General features: G+C 31.4%; 1 protein-coding gene across 1 annotated transcript; it reads left to right on the top strand.

Moving 5' to 3' along the window:
• The first annotated feature begins 1521 nt into the window (after positions 1-1521).
• LOC140435565 (uncharacterized) lies at positions 1522-17118 on the top strand. Its single transcript, XM_072524314.1, has 5 exons — positions 1522-1677; positions 3119-3374; positions 10041-10378; positions 13874-14146; positions 16509-17118. The coding sequence occupies exons 1-5, from the start codon at positions 1623-1625 to the stop codon at positions 17066-17068; spliced, it is 1482 nt and encodes a 493-aa protein (XP_072380415.1). The 5' UTR covers positions 1522-1622; the 3' UTR covers positions 17069-17118.
• Positions 17119-18528: the final 1410 nt, after the last annotated feature.

The following is an 18528-nucleotide window of genomic DNA, read 5'->3' as shown; positions in this document are numbered from 1 at the left end:
GTCAAAAATGTGTTGGGCTTTTTAATGAGAAAGACGATCGAAAGTGTCCCATATTAATGGATGGATATTGAAAGAGTGGATGTCATTATAGGTTTTGAAAAGTTTAGAATTTGTTGTATCTACTACTTCTCGGCTATGGTTCTCAGATAATCTCTGAAGTTTTCAAATTCAATTTTGTGACCTGTATAAAGATGGAGTTGGCCTAAATCTGAAATTAAATCGGACTTTCGAACAGAAATGGAATGCTCATAAATCCTATTTTGAATTCTACGATTTGTTTAGCCTATATAAGATAGGGTGCAGTCTTCACAAGAAATTTCATAAACTCTGTGTTATTTATGAGAATGAAAAGTTTTTGTTGGGGGTAAGTATTGTCTTTATTCCACTTGATTTAAGAATTTTGTTGATTTTGTCAGCAACACCTCTGATGTAAGAAAGAAAAACTTTCGTATGATGAGGATCTGAGTCTTCGGGTTGAGATTGAGTGAGATATTGATGTGTGTGTATGCTCCTATTAATGTGATTTTCGCGGTAACTGTTTTGGATTAGGGCTTTGTTGTAAATTAAAGAGCTTAGCGGGTCTACTTGCATCATTGCAACGGCGTATTGATCTGGAGAGAAAATTATTAATTACAAAATTGATGACTCTGAAATCTCTGAATTCTAGACTTGAAAACTCTAATCCAGAACTCCAAAAAGTAGCAGTAATGCATTGGTTACTGATCAGTGTAGTAATGTCTGGAGGCTCGGGAGACTAAGACCTCGGAAGCCCTCTGAAGCAGAAGACATTCAAGAGGATATCGAAAGCTCGGCGCAGTGAATCGACGCTGTTCAACCCGGAAGACGGTTGAGTTAAATATTAATTCTTATAATAGTAATAATCTTAGCTCAAGACTTAACATAGAAATATATATATATATATATATATATATATATATATATATATATATATAGGTTAATCGAAAAACCTTGGGTCAAAGCTACCATACATTTCCTGTATAAAAAACTGTTTTTTGCACATAGTAACAAAAAAACATCATTATGCTGTTACTAGCAAAGTTTTTTAATATTCTAACTCTACAATTCTAAGTTACGGTAAGATCAATAATGTTTTTAATAAATAATATATGGTATCTAAATATAATTTATTCTCTTTCAGCCCTGAAGAAGCCAAATTAATTTTCTTTGGCAAAAACGTTCGGCGAAACAATTGATACTCATTAGAGTCTTTTTTTTGCAGATTTCCCCAATATTTAAGAGTTTACTATTTAACTTATCTGCAAAGATTAAATTTCTTTTCTATATATATATATATATATATATATATATATATATATATATATATATATATATATATATATATATATATATATATATATATATTTCAATATTCTATTTGTAATACAATGTTGCAAATTATGCAAATTATAAACAAGTTCAACGAAAAACGTGTTTTAAATAAAAAGTACAATCTATTTGACATCACGATAGTCATAAAAATAAAAGAATAGTTTGATAACTAATGGTATATAAGGTCGTGGTATATAGAAATAAGCCAAGATTTTTTTGTGGATATATAAGTTAATAGATGATTACAACTTATTATTATTAAAAAAATTGTTATGTACTTAGTTCTACTTGGATTTTCCTCTATACTTGCGATTGTAGCAAGTGAAAGTAAGTATTTTAATTTTTTTTTATTTTTGCTATTATATTGTTCAGTTGCCCAATCTTTATTATCATTGTCCAATTATTATTCGTACTAATTATCCAAATATTATTGGTACTGGTAAAGAAGACTAATTATAGCAACCACCATAGTGGTGGGTTGTTTAAACAATTATATGGGACATAATTAATGGGACAAATTTAATGTAGAAACCGCGAGAATATAATCAAAACATTTTACAAAAGCTAGCTATTGTTTAAAAGAAAAACTATAGTGGAATATTACTACTAATAGTATAATTAATTATGAAATTGTCACTGAAGAGATCTTTTTCTCGCTAAACCTTCCTAGTGGTGATACAGAAATTAACCCTGAAGATTTATTTGACAGTCATCAAGATTTTATTAATTCGAATATAAAAGACCTGGAATGGGATGGATTGGAAAATTTAGCCGGTTTCATTGCATTTAAGTTACAAAAAAAAAGAAATACTTGGATATATTGCAATAAATACAAACCAACACTGGAATTTGTAACTAAACGTAGTGAACTGGAACATATTTTTCGTAGTTATAATGGCAACAAATTAAAAATAACTAAAAATTATTTAAAAAATCTAATAGAAGCTGCAAAATATGTAAATGTTAGCGAAGATGTAAAATTACGTTTTTTATATGTAAAATGTATTTTAAAATACTAATTCTAAATAAAACTATTAAAAATAATTACAATATCCGCAAGAGAAAAATCACGAAGATTGTAAAATAAATGTCTAAATGATATTCATAAAGTCTGAAGTAGTACCTGCTTTTCCTTATGTTTCAAATTCTTTACATTTTACCAGTCTTTTATATTTAATTTATGTTTTGTAGCAATATCTATTTTGTTTTACAAATTACTAATTAATTTTCAAACCACGTTTTCACAGAAAGTAACTAGTTATGACTTCTTAGTGAGAGATATGGCATCGAGGTATATCTACCGTTAACAGTTTAAATTTCGAAGTTGTTGATTACAGTAATGGAACAACGTTGCCATATAATGCACCGTTAAAATAAGATCCACACAACTCCCCTGGCTTTGTCTCGCTATGACGTCATGCGCAAAGTCGATTAAAATTAGAACGGCAAGTGAGTATGGAGCGTTTGTTTGAACAGAGACAAAAAATGAATATATTACCACTGTGACAAATAAGTTAAAAATAACCATAGATGCAAAACGGAACAAGGTGAAAGGAATACATTGAATGACTTGTACCTTATATTGAATTTATCATTTAATATGGACTGACTTCTTATGATCTCGTGAGAGATCCACTAAGCTCCAGTGTTTTATAAGTAGCCTGAATATTTAAGAAATTAATTAAACATTTATTAATACTTCCACAATTTAAAATGATCGTAAAATTTATAATTTAAAATATTTAATGATTGTGATTAATTTTTTTAGAGTTTCTCATTAACAATGAAAAATGCAAAATTCCCGACTTCCCTGTATTCTCGGATGACGTCAAGAAGTATCACACGAAATTATATTACATCAATTGCAACAATTCACAGCTGTTGACATACACCACTGTAGAAAACAATACGGCTTACCTACATATTGATAGAAAAGCCCTTGATTCAACATCACAGGCGATTGATTGCTGTTATAAATACGTATCGAGGAAGGGAAGTAAAGATCGGCCGGACGCTGGTATAGAGTAAGTGTGAGCTAAATTGCCTTATGTAATCTTCTGAAAAGATTCAGCCCACCCCTAACATTTTTTAAATGACATTCATATATAATTTGTAATGTGCTTTTTGTCTCATAAGTAGCCTTTGAACTTCAGATTTGGTTTAAACTTTTTAGTAACTTAAACTTTAAACACAGCTTAGCATTGGATGACCAAATATACAATATAATTAGTCCATTGAAAAGTTACATTGAGATTACATTTTTAAGAGAACGCAATTTTATTTTTTTATGTGTGGAGGTAGTTAGTACAAGCTTTAGTTCAAGTTTGTGTTGTCGCCACTTTTGTCCCCCGGCCGCCATCTTGGAAAAAGAGGAGCAAAAGGTTTTCGCGCTGTATCTCGTAAGCTAGCAACCCTACCCCTGTAGTAAAAAGAAATGGTAGATGGCTCAAATAAACATATATTTCAAAAGAACGTTTTACAAAACATGTGCATTTTACAAAAATTGCAAATTAATTGAATAATAGAGGTTATGTCCTAAAATACGTAGTGACTTGACAAATGACAGTATTTATTTTAAACTAAACACCGAAATACAAAAGTAACAAAACGCAATTCTTCTTATTCTTAAAACATGAATATCTTACAAACACCTCCCTTTAAAAATTCAATCGTTGTGGTGGTTTAATTTTCCTCTTAGGTCTATTACTAACTAACTTAAGATTATCTTTTTCACCGGATACAGTTTTTAACAAAATTTCGTTTTTAATCTCTGAAGTATTTTTATCAGAATTTAAACCATTCTCACTTATTTCTTAAATCACCTCTAGCTCTGTCTCAGGAGTTATTGGTAGTTCCTGTTCTGATTCATTTTGTATAATAACCGATATTGTATAATAACCGATAATTTTGGATAATATAATTATCCCTTCATGATTACTATAAAGTTCATCAAGCAGTTGTTGTCTGAGGCTAGTGGGAATGACTCTTCGATAACCCCACATAATAATACCCTTTTCTATTGAGAGTTCATTCTTTCCAACTAAGAAACGCTTAAAAACTAAATTTTCAATATTCTTAGGAAACCCATATCTAATTAAATTATATAAACTACCTAAAACTACATCTTTTCGTGTTTTAGATCGTGATAAATTTGAATCAATTCACAGTAAGTTTTCCACTAAATTGATATATTCAAAATTTAAATCTGTTTCAATTTCATCTTCACCTACAGGTAAAGGTAACCTTGATAGAGCATCAGCTTTAGAGTCATCGACGCCTTTAATAAATTGAAAAGTATAACTAAAACCAGCTAAAAACAAAGACCAACGTTGAATACACCCAGCAGCCATTTTTGGTAAGCTCTTATGCTCTCCAAAGATAGCTTGCAGAGGCTTATGGTCACTTGAAATTTCAAATTTGTGACCAGTTAAATATTGGTAGAGTTTAGAAACAGACCAATATACAGCTAATGCTTCTTTTATTATCATTGAGTAACCTGGCTCAGCCTTATTCAATACACGAGAAATATAATAAATTGGCCTCCTCTCTGAACCATCAGCCATTACATGCATTAGAACCGCTCCAATGCCATATTCACTAGCATCACAAGCTAAACGAATAGGTTTCTGTGGATCATAGTGAACTAACAATTTGTCTGAAACAAATTCTTTTTTTGCAATTTCAAAAGCCGTTTCACACTCTTTAGTCCACTTAATTTCTGTACCTTTACTTATTAAATTGTATAGAGGCTTCAAAATTCCTTGCAAATTTTGAATAAAACGTTATCATCCTGGCAGGTGCATTAATTATAGCACATATTTTTCCTTTTTTATCCAATTCTTGGCTTGTAATTTTATGACCCAAGTAAGAAATACTTACTATCTTTAAAAAAGTCACATTTTCCTGAATTTAACCTAAATCCGGCCCTGTCTAATCTACATAAGACTTCCTCCAGATTTTTTAAATGTTTATCAAAATTCTTACCTGTGACCACTACATTATCTAAAAAATTTACAGTACCTACACAACCTTGTAAAACTGTTTCTACAATAGCTTCAAATATTGAACAAGCAGGTTTTGTACCATAAGGCAAACGATTTACCTTATAAATATCATATGGAATACTTCACGATAACAAACGACTGGTATTATCTAAATCTAACTGGTTATACGCATTTAAAAAATTAAATTTAGTAAATTTTTGACGACCCCGTAAAAGTGTAAAGCAACAAAGATAGATATCATCTATTCTGGGTAAGGGATGATTAAACTCTTTCAAATACTTGTTCACTGTTATTTTATAATTGCGACAAATACGAATATTGCCATTTGCTTTCATAACGGGCACTAGCGGTGTTCCCCAATTCCAGTTTGAAATTTCCTCTATAACCTTTTCAGCTTCTAATTTGTGAAGCTTATTTTTCACATTCTCACGAAAAGCAAACGGAAGTGGGTGAGGTTTGTGGAAAATGAGCTTAACATTTTCATTAAGTTCCTAACTGACTTTTTCATCTTTATAGGAACTCAACTCTTTTTTAAAAACATTTAAAAATTTTGACAACAAATCAAATAACTTATCAGGGCAAATCGGTATATCATTTATAATAACTTCAGAATCTTTCAAAGACAAATTAAATTTATTAATGATATCCCGGCCTAATAAATTTTTGTAGCTTTCTTAATTATGATCAATTCACACATTTTTGAACAATTGTTTATTGATACATTAACTGAAATTGTGCCTTCAGGTATAACTATTTCTCCTGAATAAGTTTTTAACCTAACAGAAGTATTCTCGAATAAATGATTTTTCTCCACTTTACCTTTGCAGGCTGCCATTATGTGATCTGTTTTACCACACTTTTTGCAAGTAAATTGTTTATATTTACACTTACTAAAGGTATAAATTGTTTTGTTACAATAATTACACTTTAGCTCTGCCTTATTTTCTGATTCTCCTCTATTTTCTTTCTTTTCCACTCGAGGTCCACTTTTTTAATTTGTTGAAATCTATTAATCTCCACTTTGTTACCTTGTTCCCTTAATGCTGCTTCCTTATTCTAAGCAATTTCCAAAATATTTTGTAAGTTTTTTGAAGGCCTTTCTTCACAAAGCCTATCTAGTATTGGCCACAAACCACAACCACCACAAACTACTACCTATCTACCACAAACTTATCTTCGACCCGGTATAACAATTTTTCCCCAAAATCGCATTATGCTGCCCGGTTTTTAATTTTCAGATACCAATCGTTAACTGACTCTTGTCCTTGTCTTAACAGGTCAAAAATTATCCTCCTTTGGTACACTGACAATCTAGGCTTAAAATGAGTACTTAAAAGTTGGGCTTCTCTGGGTTACATAGGTCTCTTAAAACTTTATAAACCTCCTTACTTAATAATGTGATTAAAACAGCAACCCCTCTAGATTCCTCAATCAAATTTGCACCCGTTCCTCAAAAACTTCAAAATCGTCACCCTGTTTAAAAATGGCTAATGAAGATAGACCGGCCGTATTTACTACGTTAATAATTGGTTGGTAACCCATAGCACTATCTTCATTTCTAGACATTTTGAACTATTAAAATGTTTTTTCCTCAAAATATCTGTTCAATTATTTTCCTCGTCGCCAAATAATTGCTATGTAGTAATAATAAATGGTAGGTGGCTCAAATAAACATATATTTCAAAAGAACGTTTTACAAAATATGTGCATTTTACAAAAATTGCAAATTAATTAAATAATGACAGTACCTATTTTAAACTAAACACCGAAATACAAAAGTAACAAAACGCAATTCTTCTTATTCTTAAAACATGAATATCTTACACCTACAGACAATTTTCATCATCATCAGTTGGCTCTACAGCCTTTCGTGAGCACTGGCCTGCCTTAAAACATCCTTTAATCCTTCCCTGTCAAGTGTGTTTTCTCAGAAAATTTTATCATTTTAATGTTTAGCCAATTAAATTGTCTACAACTTAATTCCTATACTTTTTATCATAAAATGGAAAATAAAAAAGTTATTAACAACAACAACTAAAACTGTTTGAACATATTTTCTTTTGAGCCTCATAACTTTTTTTCTGGTTATTTTACAAAAGAGAGACATCAAAATAATATTATACAGGGTTTTCAACGAATAATATTCATTACAAATGAATTTCATTAGTTTCTCTGGGCTCTGCAGCACTCCGAAATTGACCGAGTTCTTGAATAGTCATATGAATACGATAAAAATGAACCATTAGGCTTAGTTTTTTTAATAATATTTTTTTATTCATAAAATTTGTTATTTTTTTAACATTTCTATGGTATTATTAGTTTATTATTGGCCCTTTTTTTGACCACCTATGAGGTAGAGTCTAGAGGCGCGTTTTTTTAAGTGGTATCCTCATTAGGCCTAACTCACTGATAATTTTCAGGCGAGATAAGATTTTTTTTTCATTTTCCAGGCTGTGGTTCAGGATTTAATTTAGTATCTAAAGTGAATGTTTGCGAAAGAACGAAAGTTAAATTTGGCGTCATTGTGTCATTTGAACAATTGAGATACACTGCAGGACATTTGAGGTCTACTCGTCAGCAACTTCACATACTTTCACAGTTTTCCTTGCATCTGCAGAAAGTTAATTAATTATTTTCAGAAGTACGGGGAGTGCTGGAGTTTTAAAAGTTTTGATTGGTAATTTTCCATGTTTTTTTAATCTTCAGAATCACAGTATTTCCTGGTGATAAGCTCTTTTGGTCTGGTGATAAGACGGCACACGTGGCCTTTTTAAATTGTTGTAATTGTCTTTTTCTTATGTGTTAGAGTAGAATAATTTGTCAAGTTTGGTCTTTTACACCATGCAATTTTTATATTTTTCAATAATTAACTCAATCAATGAGTGGTGCGTGAATTTGTCGCCTGTGACTAGAACATCCACGAAAAATAAATCTCAATAACGTAAGTTATTTTTAACATTTACACTGTTAATAGATTTCGAGGATGCTTTACTAACAGTAGCACTTAATTTCAGTTTTTCCTGATTATGAAAATAAACATTTTCGAAAGCTTGAAACTTAGTTAAAAGAGTACACTTATTTACCGCTGCAAATCCCAATAAACCTCAAAGCTCCGTTTTTCTAACGTTGTCAGCAAAGACTTCTTTTCCTTTTCTATATATATAATAAAGGCAAAGGCAAATTACTAGATCAAGTTAGCCCAAAATATATTCGTATAGAGCTAAAAATGAGTACAAATGATTGGGACATCATTATAAATGAAATACAAAAAAATCCTTACCAATTTCATATCTGAAAAAACGTTCTTTACATAGGGCGCGAGCCCTCGCGTCTTCTCAGACGCGTCTGGCATGACGCTGCGGTACCTTGCATATTAGAAAATAAAGTCTAGCAGTAACAACCCCAGAGACTAAAGATAGAAAAACGTTTTTCACATTTTCACAATCATATTAAAAGTATAAAAGGCCCGTGAGGCCTTTATACAACCGCTTAGGCATAGGCCCATAAGGCAAGTCAAAAAATACCTCAGATGTAAAAACTACGCATCGAGGTTATGTGCGACAACCATAGACTTGATGGCCAGATCCTTCAAGTGCTCCGCGGGTAAGAAGAACAAGGTTTATTTTGCCAATTTGGCGGCTGAGTTACAGTAGACACAGATACTTCGGACAAAGAGACATTAACTTTGCTTGGTGGCTCTTTGTTCGGAACACACACTTTTTTAGAGAACTCAATTCCCAAAATCAAGTCAAACTAAATTAAATTTAGTCAGTAAATTCCATGGGAAGAAATGCTATACTAGCTACACCTACAGTTAGGTTGTCTATCAAAACCAAAAAAAAACAGATGATAGAGATAGAAGTCAACAACATGCGGTGTTCCCCAGCGGTCACCCGTCTAAGTACTAACCGCACCCGACACTGTTTGAGTTCGGTGTTTAAAATCGGACACTTTTTGAAAATTATCTGTTACACAAACCTTCTCCTAATAATAATAAACACAACAAAAAAGAATTATCTAATTTGGTATCGTTGTTCTGAAGTGATGCCCATGCAAACATTTCGGAGAATAATTTTTATTAATATACATACTTTTTTATAAATATTAGATGCTTACTTTCTTCATACATACGATAAAAATATATATGGAAAATTTTATGGATTTAGTGTCCTTAATTAGATTTTAACATTTTCTCGAGTTTAACCGAAACGAAAAAGGTAAATAGACGTGAAGTTTATTAAACGTTAAACAAATCCGTTGCTTCTACCATTTTCTTACCTATTAGATCTTCCTAGGACTTCAAATAAATATTTAAAACAAAAATTATCCAAATCAATTCAGTCGTTCTCGATTTATTATAAAAATATAAAATGACGTGCGATAAACGTATATTTTATAGCTACATGGATCAAATGAACTAAAACTGTAGATGTAAAGTCGTATAAAACATTTTGAATTTACAATTTCATCAAGATTAAAAAGATCCCATCTCCAGTTGGACCAACAAATATACTTAAATAAAATTTTATTGCAATCGGTTCAGTGGTTTTTAAAACTTAGCTTAGACAAACACCGTAACACGAGATTTTTATATATAAAGATATAACCAAGCCTCTGTATTTTGTCCATTTACACCTTGACATACAATCCTTATTTTGATTATATTCAAAGTTTTACTAATTTTAGGTATTCAAAATGTCACCCATTCAACTCAACAGTGGCTCTAGAACAAAGCTTCGTTTCGGTAGAATGCAAATTAGGCGCCAATAAAACGTTTAAGAATGCTCATTCCACAATAGTTATAACTAAAGCTGTGGAAGAAAAACTTAAAAAATTCAAAAAAGAAGCAAAGAAAAGGCCACTAAGTGTTTTGTTCATGCTTATAGACGCTGTTTCTCGATTGAATTTCGAGAGAACAATGCCGTTAACAAAGAAGTTTCTATTGGCCAATAATTTTACAGAGTATATAGCCTACAACAAGATAGATGATAATAGTTTTCCCAATTTCAATGCGTTAATAACTGGTAAGTAAATATTAAACATTTGGTGTACAATTTGATATCAATGTTTGACAGCAGAATTATCTCTATCTAATAACTTAACAAGTAAATAAAAAAATGTCAATCCCTAAGAAGATATATCCTGTAAATAATTTTGAGCTTCTGAAATGGACCTGCTAGTTGAGACGGAATGAAAAATATTTGCCTTTGTATAACTGTGGTTAATTCAAAACTTTTTTATCATTCACTGACTGGTGCAATCTAGTTAAAATAGAATAGTAGCAAACCTACTACTTTATATTTTCTGCCCCTCTACTCCAGAGAGCACTAGATGGTACCTGATATTTTTCTATTTAAACTAAATTACACTAGTTTTACATTCTGTACAGTATTTTTCTTTCCCATTTTTTTAATCTGTTTTATATGGTTTTGTTCATAGTCCATGTCTTGGCAGCGTATAGCATTGTTGGTCTAATTATAGTTTTGTATACTCTCATTTTTGTATTACGAGATATATTTTTGGTCTTAATTATTTTGCTCATGGCTCTGGCACATTTTTTACTCTTGGTCAGTCTCAGGTTGATTTCAGTTTCTTCCTTACATGTCTGATCAATAAGAGTACCTAAGTACATATATTCATCCACCTTCTAGAATTCTACAACTGATCCATCTTCCACCTCAGGAACCCCTGGTGTTTATTACTTTTTTCTTCGAGATTTCCATGTACTTGGATTTATTAATATTAACTTTTATTCCCATTTTAGAGCTTTCTCGAATCAGTCTGTTTGATATACTTCAATCAGTCAGTTCTTTTCCATTTCTTGCAATGAGAACCACATCATCAGTGTGGGACTCTTTGTAGAAAAGAGTGCCGGACATTTTTAGCCCACTAGCCCTTAGAATTATTTCTAGAACTATATTGAATAGCACGGTAGACAACGAGTCTCCTTGGCGAACAAATTTTTTTACTTCGAGTTCTTCTGAGCATGTACCATTGAATTTCATAGCACAAATGGTTTTTCTATTTGTCATTTTTACCAATCTTACTATTTTTTCTATCACTTCAGCTCCTTTTAGCATTTCTATTAATTTGTTTCTGTCTATAGGCGGCTTTGAAATCAATGAAAAGTACTTGTGATGATCTTTGTTGATCTTTCTTTACGGAATCCTTCCTGGTATTCTCCCTACATTCTTCTTCACATATATTTCTGATCGTTTTTTAATTTTTGTACTTTGTATATTACCTTTAGCAACGAGATTCCTCTATAGTTTGCGCATTCAGTTCTACCTTCCTTTTTATGTATAGAAATTATAATTACTTATATAATGCATACATATACATGGACATATAATTTCATTTTTAAAGCATTTCTTCGGCATCCCTCTCTTCTACTATTAGCTCACGAACATGGTTTCGTAAAGCCTCTCTTCAATATTTTAAGTTCTTTGCCACAATGTCGCTCTCCCGATTTTTCTTTTCTTTTATTATTTCTTCAATTTCTTTTCTTGTGGGCTTTGGTATTTCTTCTATTACTATTTGTAGTTCACAAACATTATAATTTTCTTCAGTTGTCGCTGCGCTATTTAGCAGCCCTTTAAAAAATTCTTTTCATCTTTCACATACTTTGTCTAAGTCCACTACCAAGCCTTGCTTGTCTTTTACATTCATCGTTCTTGCCTGGTACCCAGTTTTAATGTATTTTAACTTTTTGTAGAATTTTTTTTTTCATTTTTCTTTTAATTTTCTTCAATACGCTTTACATGCATATACTATTTTCGGTACCCTTAGGTACCCTTCGGTTTGCGATCGCAAACTTTTTAATCTGAAATCTGATCTTTTTAAAACTCTGTTCTACATTCGTCATCGAACCAGTGGTTTTCTCTAGATCTTTTTGTTCTTTTTATGTTTTTCGACAATGCTTCCTTTATAGTGTTCTATGTTTTGTTGTATGTTACTCGCAAGAGCATTATCTTGTTTGGCGTAGGTTCCTTGTATATCCTTTTGATAATCCTACAATATCTCAGTTTTTCAAAAAAAATTTAGGTTGCACTTTCTTTTTCCGTTTATGCTTTTTAATTATTGCATCTCTAATATCATTCAAAAAAAATCGAAGGAAAACGTTGGATCGGAAGAAAACAACTGTCCTGGCTGCGTAACATCAGACAATGGACAGGTCGAACGGTTGAGGAACTGTTTCATCTAGCTGCCGACCGATAATCATTTCATCAGCTTGTCAATATGATGATAGCCAGAATATCTCTAATATTATTTCTAACCAAAAAATGATTAGCGTCTAGGTCAGCCCTTTTGTACGTTTTCACATTTGTTATAAAATTGGAGAACTTCTCTTGCATTAAGATATGGTCTATTTGATTAGTTGGGATCAAATGATCCCAAAAAAACAGTACAGCTATAAAATGGATGCTTTAATAAACACGAATATATATATATATATATATATATATATATATATATATATATATACATACATATATATATATATATATATATATATATATATGTATGTATATATATATATATATATATATATATATACATATATATATATATATATATATATATATATATAACACATATACATATATACACATGTTGTTTACGAGATATCATGTGTTAACTGTGAAGGTGTCTACATCGGGCAAACCAGTCAATTGCTTTAATCCAGAATTCGTTCTCACAAATATGACAAGAACAACGTCACTGCGCTTACAAAACATGAAAATGAGAAGAAGTATAAATTTTTTGAGGACTTCGAAAACATCAAAATTTAATTTCAAAACCGAACAAAACAAAAAGAAATACCAAAGCAATAAATGACAAAAAAGGTACTTCTTCTTCTTCTCGTGCCACTCCTAGCGGAGATTGGAAATCATCATGGCCACTGCGACTTTGTTAGCAGCGCGCCTAAAAAGTTCAATCGAACTACACCCGAACCATTCACGTAGATTACGAAGCCACGATATTTTTCTTCTTCCCACACTTCTTTTGCCCTTAATTAAAAAAAGGTACACAAAACCTAAATAAAATATATTTCAATCTGATTTAAATAATAATAAATATAACACCACAAAAAGCCCTTAAAGTCATAACATATCTCCACTTTACCTTTTTCGAAAACATCAAGGATACGCCTTTATAAAAATAATTATACACTAAGATAGTAAACCATGAGATATTAGATATTAACTTTTATTTGTCATCATTCTATAATATAATATATAACCTCATTAATGTCATTGTCCCCTTTTACGTTTTGGTAAGTTATATATATATATATATATATATATATATATATATATATATATATATATTATATATATATATATATTATATATATATATATATTATATATATTAATTAATATTATATAACTGTTTGTTCTTAATCGTGTACATTTCTTTTAAAAAACTTAATAAAAACGGCAAGTCCATTTAAGTACTCGTATCCTAAAATCTTACATTCTTCTACTTCTTAATAATAGAAATTAATATTTGCAGGTCTTAACTTAAAACAATCGAACGAAATTTGCAAACCAACTCAGGTTGGAGGTCTAGACAAATGTCCGATGATCTGGTACGATTTCCGAAACTTCGGTTATGCTACTGCGTATGCCGAAGACTGGCCCGATATCTCCACATATAATTATCAAAAGAAAGGATTTAAAAACCCACCTACCGATTACTACTTTAAGCCATATATGGAAGCCGCCACTAAATTAGGTGTTAAGAACTATGATAATATGCCGTATTGTGCTGGACCAGAAACTCAAGGTAAATCAAAATACGTATAAGTTTTATCAAATTATTGATTTAATTCTACCCAATTTATTTAATTATTTGATGAAACAAGCTGCTGTAATTAATTTTAGAGAACTATAGGCAGCGCACAGAGCTGTATTATTTATAAAATGCTGGCCAAAAATGGAAATTTCAAAAACTAGCATTTCGGGACGACTAGCTGTATGTGACGTTATTTGGAATAAACCCCACCTCAAATAGCCTTACCGAATAAATTTTACAGCACCCACTTCACACATTCCAAAAAGACCACCCAACTGTCGTGACCGACAACGTTTGGCCCGACGGTTGGTGTGTATGTAGGTTTGTTGACTTAAAAAAATAGTTGTACCTACTGTATATATATATATATATATATATATATATATATACTGATTTGGCAGTTGAAATGTGTAGTATGAGATTGCTTAGATGAGAGAATCATCTAAAGCTTTGTCACTATTTTATGCTTTTATGCTATTTTAGCATCATCGACTCAACTAGTGCATAAAATGATAATTTGATTGACAACGAAAAAACATCATTAAGTTTTTTAATATAATCGACAGATATCACGGATTAAAACTATTACTTGCAAAACACATAATGGCTAAATTTTTTGAACCAAAGTCGCCTAGTATATTTATTTTTACGTTCCTGATCCTGTCAAAATTTGATGTCTCCGCCGGCAGCAGTTTTTTTTCCCATTTCTTTAGGGCGGAGGGAAAAATGTTGTCATGGCAACAATATGAAACATGTCACAAAGCAACAATACAAATGTCATTAACAACAATTAAACATCATTTTTATTTATAGTAATATTAAAAGTACAATTAGTTAATGAGGCATTTTCAAAATTGAAACCGTGCAAAAATGTTCCCGACTCTTGATACGCATTGGTAATTGTTGATGATACTGATGGTCAAGAACAACTTTCAGCAATTATTCCCGATGTTGGCGAATCATGAGGGTTTAAAATTTTTTGAGCATTATCGTTCATATTTCTTATTGAATCCTCTATATATCCTTCGGCAACCGTGCTTGATTTCCAGCCCCCATGTCGTTTGAGGCATTCTAGATTTCCGACTCCATCAATTAAAAGTGTTGCTGAAGTTCGTCGTAAAGAGTGACCCGTGTATGCGCTTGCATCGTTTAAATGTAAATAACTAGCTACTTTTTGGGCTACTGCGCTGATTGAATGTATTCCCATGACGCTTCGGTAACACTTTCCATTTTGGTACTTGATAAAAAATCGGTTTTCTGTGAAATTTTTAGGCCGCAGTGATGCATACTTTTTATACAGTTTAATGTAGTTTTGACCAATTATCGTAAAAGATCTAATTTGTCGTGTTTTACTGTCTGGGATTTTGATAATTATTACATTTTATTTATCGTCAATGTCCACAGTCTTCATTTTTACCATTTTACCATTTCGTCGCATAGACAGGCGCCGGTAACCCCAATTAACAAAATCTGAAATATTTTTATAATTTAGTAGAGTATACTACATGCTTTGCAATATAATTTTTCTTATCTTTAATCCTAAATACAACTTATCTGGCGCTTCAAACAAAAATTTATCAAACTCGTCTTTAGTGAAAACTTTAGACTTCTTTGCAGTATATCCTTCGCTTGTTTTTTTTTTCAGAAAGGCACGTAACTTTAAAAATTTGCTTATATCCACATTTTTTCTAATAACTAACTCGGATTTTATCATAGAGTATCGTGACCACATTGTAGAAGATTTCCATTTATTTTCATTTTCCATTATATTAAAATATGCCAGTAAAACGTCTTCGGTAACTCCACTCTTAGAAGTGCTTGTACGTTAACCGATACTTTATTCCGGACTTGGAGGGCCCCAAACGTGCTACTGCATAATTAGCCTCGGACTCAATTTCATTTAGGTTTTCCATTTTCGCACTAAATTTGCGCTTGCGGTTGCAACAACAATAAGCTGTCTTTAATAATTGCAAACAACTGTCAAACAACTGTAACCAGGGAGACGCGAATCCCACCGACGACTTAATTATTTTAATTTCTAACATCTAGACGACTTTGATAGTTGTCACAGTTACTTTCGAGTAAAAATAGCGTATGAATTGTACTATTTATGGTTGAAAATTGCTACATATGAAGAAAAAATAGTATACTTTATTCGGCAAAGAAGCGACTTTTCTTGACTTGCCCTCTATTACGCGCCTCACTTCGTTCGGCGCGTAATATCGGGCGCGTCAAGAAAAGTCATGCTTCTCCGCCTCATAAAGTAATATACTATTTTTAACAATGGGAAACTTAATACGGAAATCACAGTTATCCCAGTACACCATATATTAATGTACTTTATATTTTATAGGGGAAAGAATCATGAATATTGCCAAAGACTTTAGCAAAACCTTCAAAGATCAGCCCAGTTTTGGCGCCTTCTGGATGAATACCTTTAGCCACGACAGGCTCAGCTCTCCAAGCCGGATGGACGAAAAATTTAAAGCGTTTGTGGAGGATATAAAACGTGAGGGAATTTTAGATCGCAGCATGGTTGTAGTATTTGCTGATCATGGTTTTCGATATGAATATAAAAACACTAACCAAGGATGGTACGAAGACAAACTTCCCATGAATTTTATATCGCTGCCAAAATGGTTTCAAGAAGAATATCCCAAAAAGTATCAAAACTTTAAGGATAATTCAAAGAAATTCACTAGTACATACGATTTTTACCTTACCCTACAAGACATCTTAGCATTATCTGTAGAAAATTATACAATGACTGGAAGTAAAGCGTGTGCAACTTGTGCTTCGTTTTTCGCAGAACATCCAGAAGGGAGGGGCTGTGCTGATGTAGGAATTTCTACTTATTGGTGCACATGTCATCCTAAAAAAAAGTCTGCAATTTTGCAAAATATCCTCCCATAAAGAAATATATTGTATAAGTGGATTATGATATTGATAAATTATATATAAGATTATACGTAGAAGTTTTTGAAATCATTATTTCACCTAACCTAACCTATTTTCCCGAAAGTGAATATTTTGAGAACTCGAATAGGCAGGGGGCTTTTGTCGAAAAAGGTCGATTTCATACCCATAAGCTGAAATTTGTTTTAATCGATAGATTATAATGCCAGTATGATATGTTTAAAAGTTTACCAAAATTTTTCCATCGTAACCTATTTATTTATATATATAATTTATATTTATTTTACACAAATTATAAAAAATTGCTTTGTCACTTCTAAACCACTTTTTTATTATTTGGGTTGGTTTAAGACGAATGTCATTGTTGTAATTTTTTCCTAAAATGTTTATTTTAAGCGTAAAATGTAAATAAAGGCTTAAAAATGTTGAAAAAATGCAATTTTAGCGTGTTGGAGGCCATTTTTTGAAAGGTTGCACATTGAATTTAAATAAATAAAAATCATAAGATAAAAGCTTAAGTAAATTAGTTTCATAGTGCTCAATTACAAAGCAAGAACAAAATTTCCAGGCATTTTTAGGAAAAAGAAAGCATTTTGCTATAAATCTAGTACATTTGGCAGCTAATACATTACATAACATACCATGTTTTGTATTATGAAAAGATTGTCATGTGGTATTTAAGGGATGATTTAATAACTATTTGTTACTACCTTCATTTAACACAATATCTATTGACTATATTTATGTCTATACAAAGGTAAACGTCTGTTTACATTATTAGCCGAAACATATAATATATAATAACTCGATATGTCGATCCACACGAATTTGCGAAATACTTTATATATATAATGACTAATTATTATTGATTGATATCTACTCTAATACCGTGTTAGTATTTATATTTTTAGTTATACAAGCAAATGCGAGTTTTCAATGTTACTTTTTCATTGTAGGTTCAATGTAATTTCAATTATAAATAATTCGTATTTTGACTTATTCTTATATCGGAAGCCTTTTTGCTTTTAACGTTTAAGACATTAAGTAGAAAAAAGGTATTTATTTGACCAATGACTAGTAAATTCGTGGTATTGAGTTTATCGATCATATGGGTAACTAAAAATACCCAGACGAATCAGCAAGTTTAACAAAAGGATTGTCATTTTGCAGCTATTAAGAGGGATTTTTTGCAAAACCATACTTTACTTCTAAGAACCTTTAATACGTTAGAGCCCGAGATTTGGTGAAAAGGAACCTGTGTTTGAACAAAACTAAGTAAATAAGAGCTTCAAGTTTTGGATATGCTTGCAATAAGCGCGGCTACCAAAAGAAGTTTTAGTACATACGGTCTTATATGCTCTTTAAAAAGAACCCGACTGAAAGCTGAGCGTGCCGATAAAGTTACTTTTATAACTCATACTTTAAAACTGTTGGACCAAGACCAAGTATCAGCGATG

Source organism: Diabrotica undecimpunctata, chromosome 3, assembly GCF_040954645.1.
Source record: "Diabrotica undecimpunctata isolate CICGRU chromosome 3, icDiaUnde3, whole genome shotgun sequence".
Lineage (NCBI taxonomy): Eukaryota > Metazoa > Arthropoda > Insecta > Coleoptera > Chrysomelidae > Diabrotica > Diabrotica undecimpunctata.
This window is presented reverse-complemented; position numbering and strand designations above follow the sequence as displayed.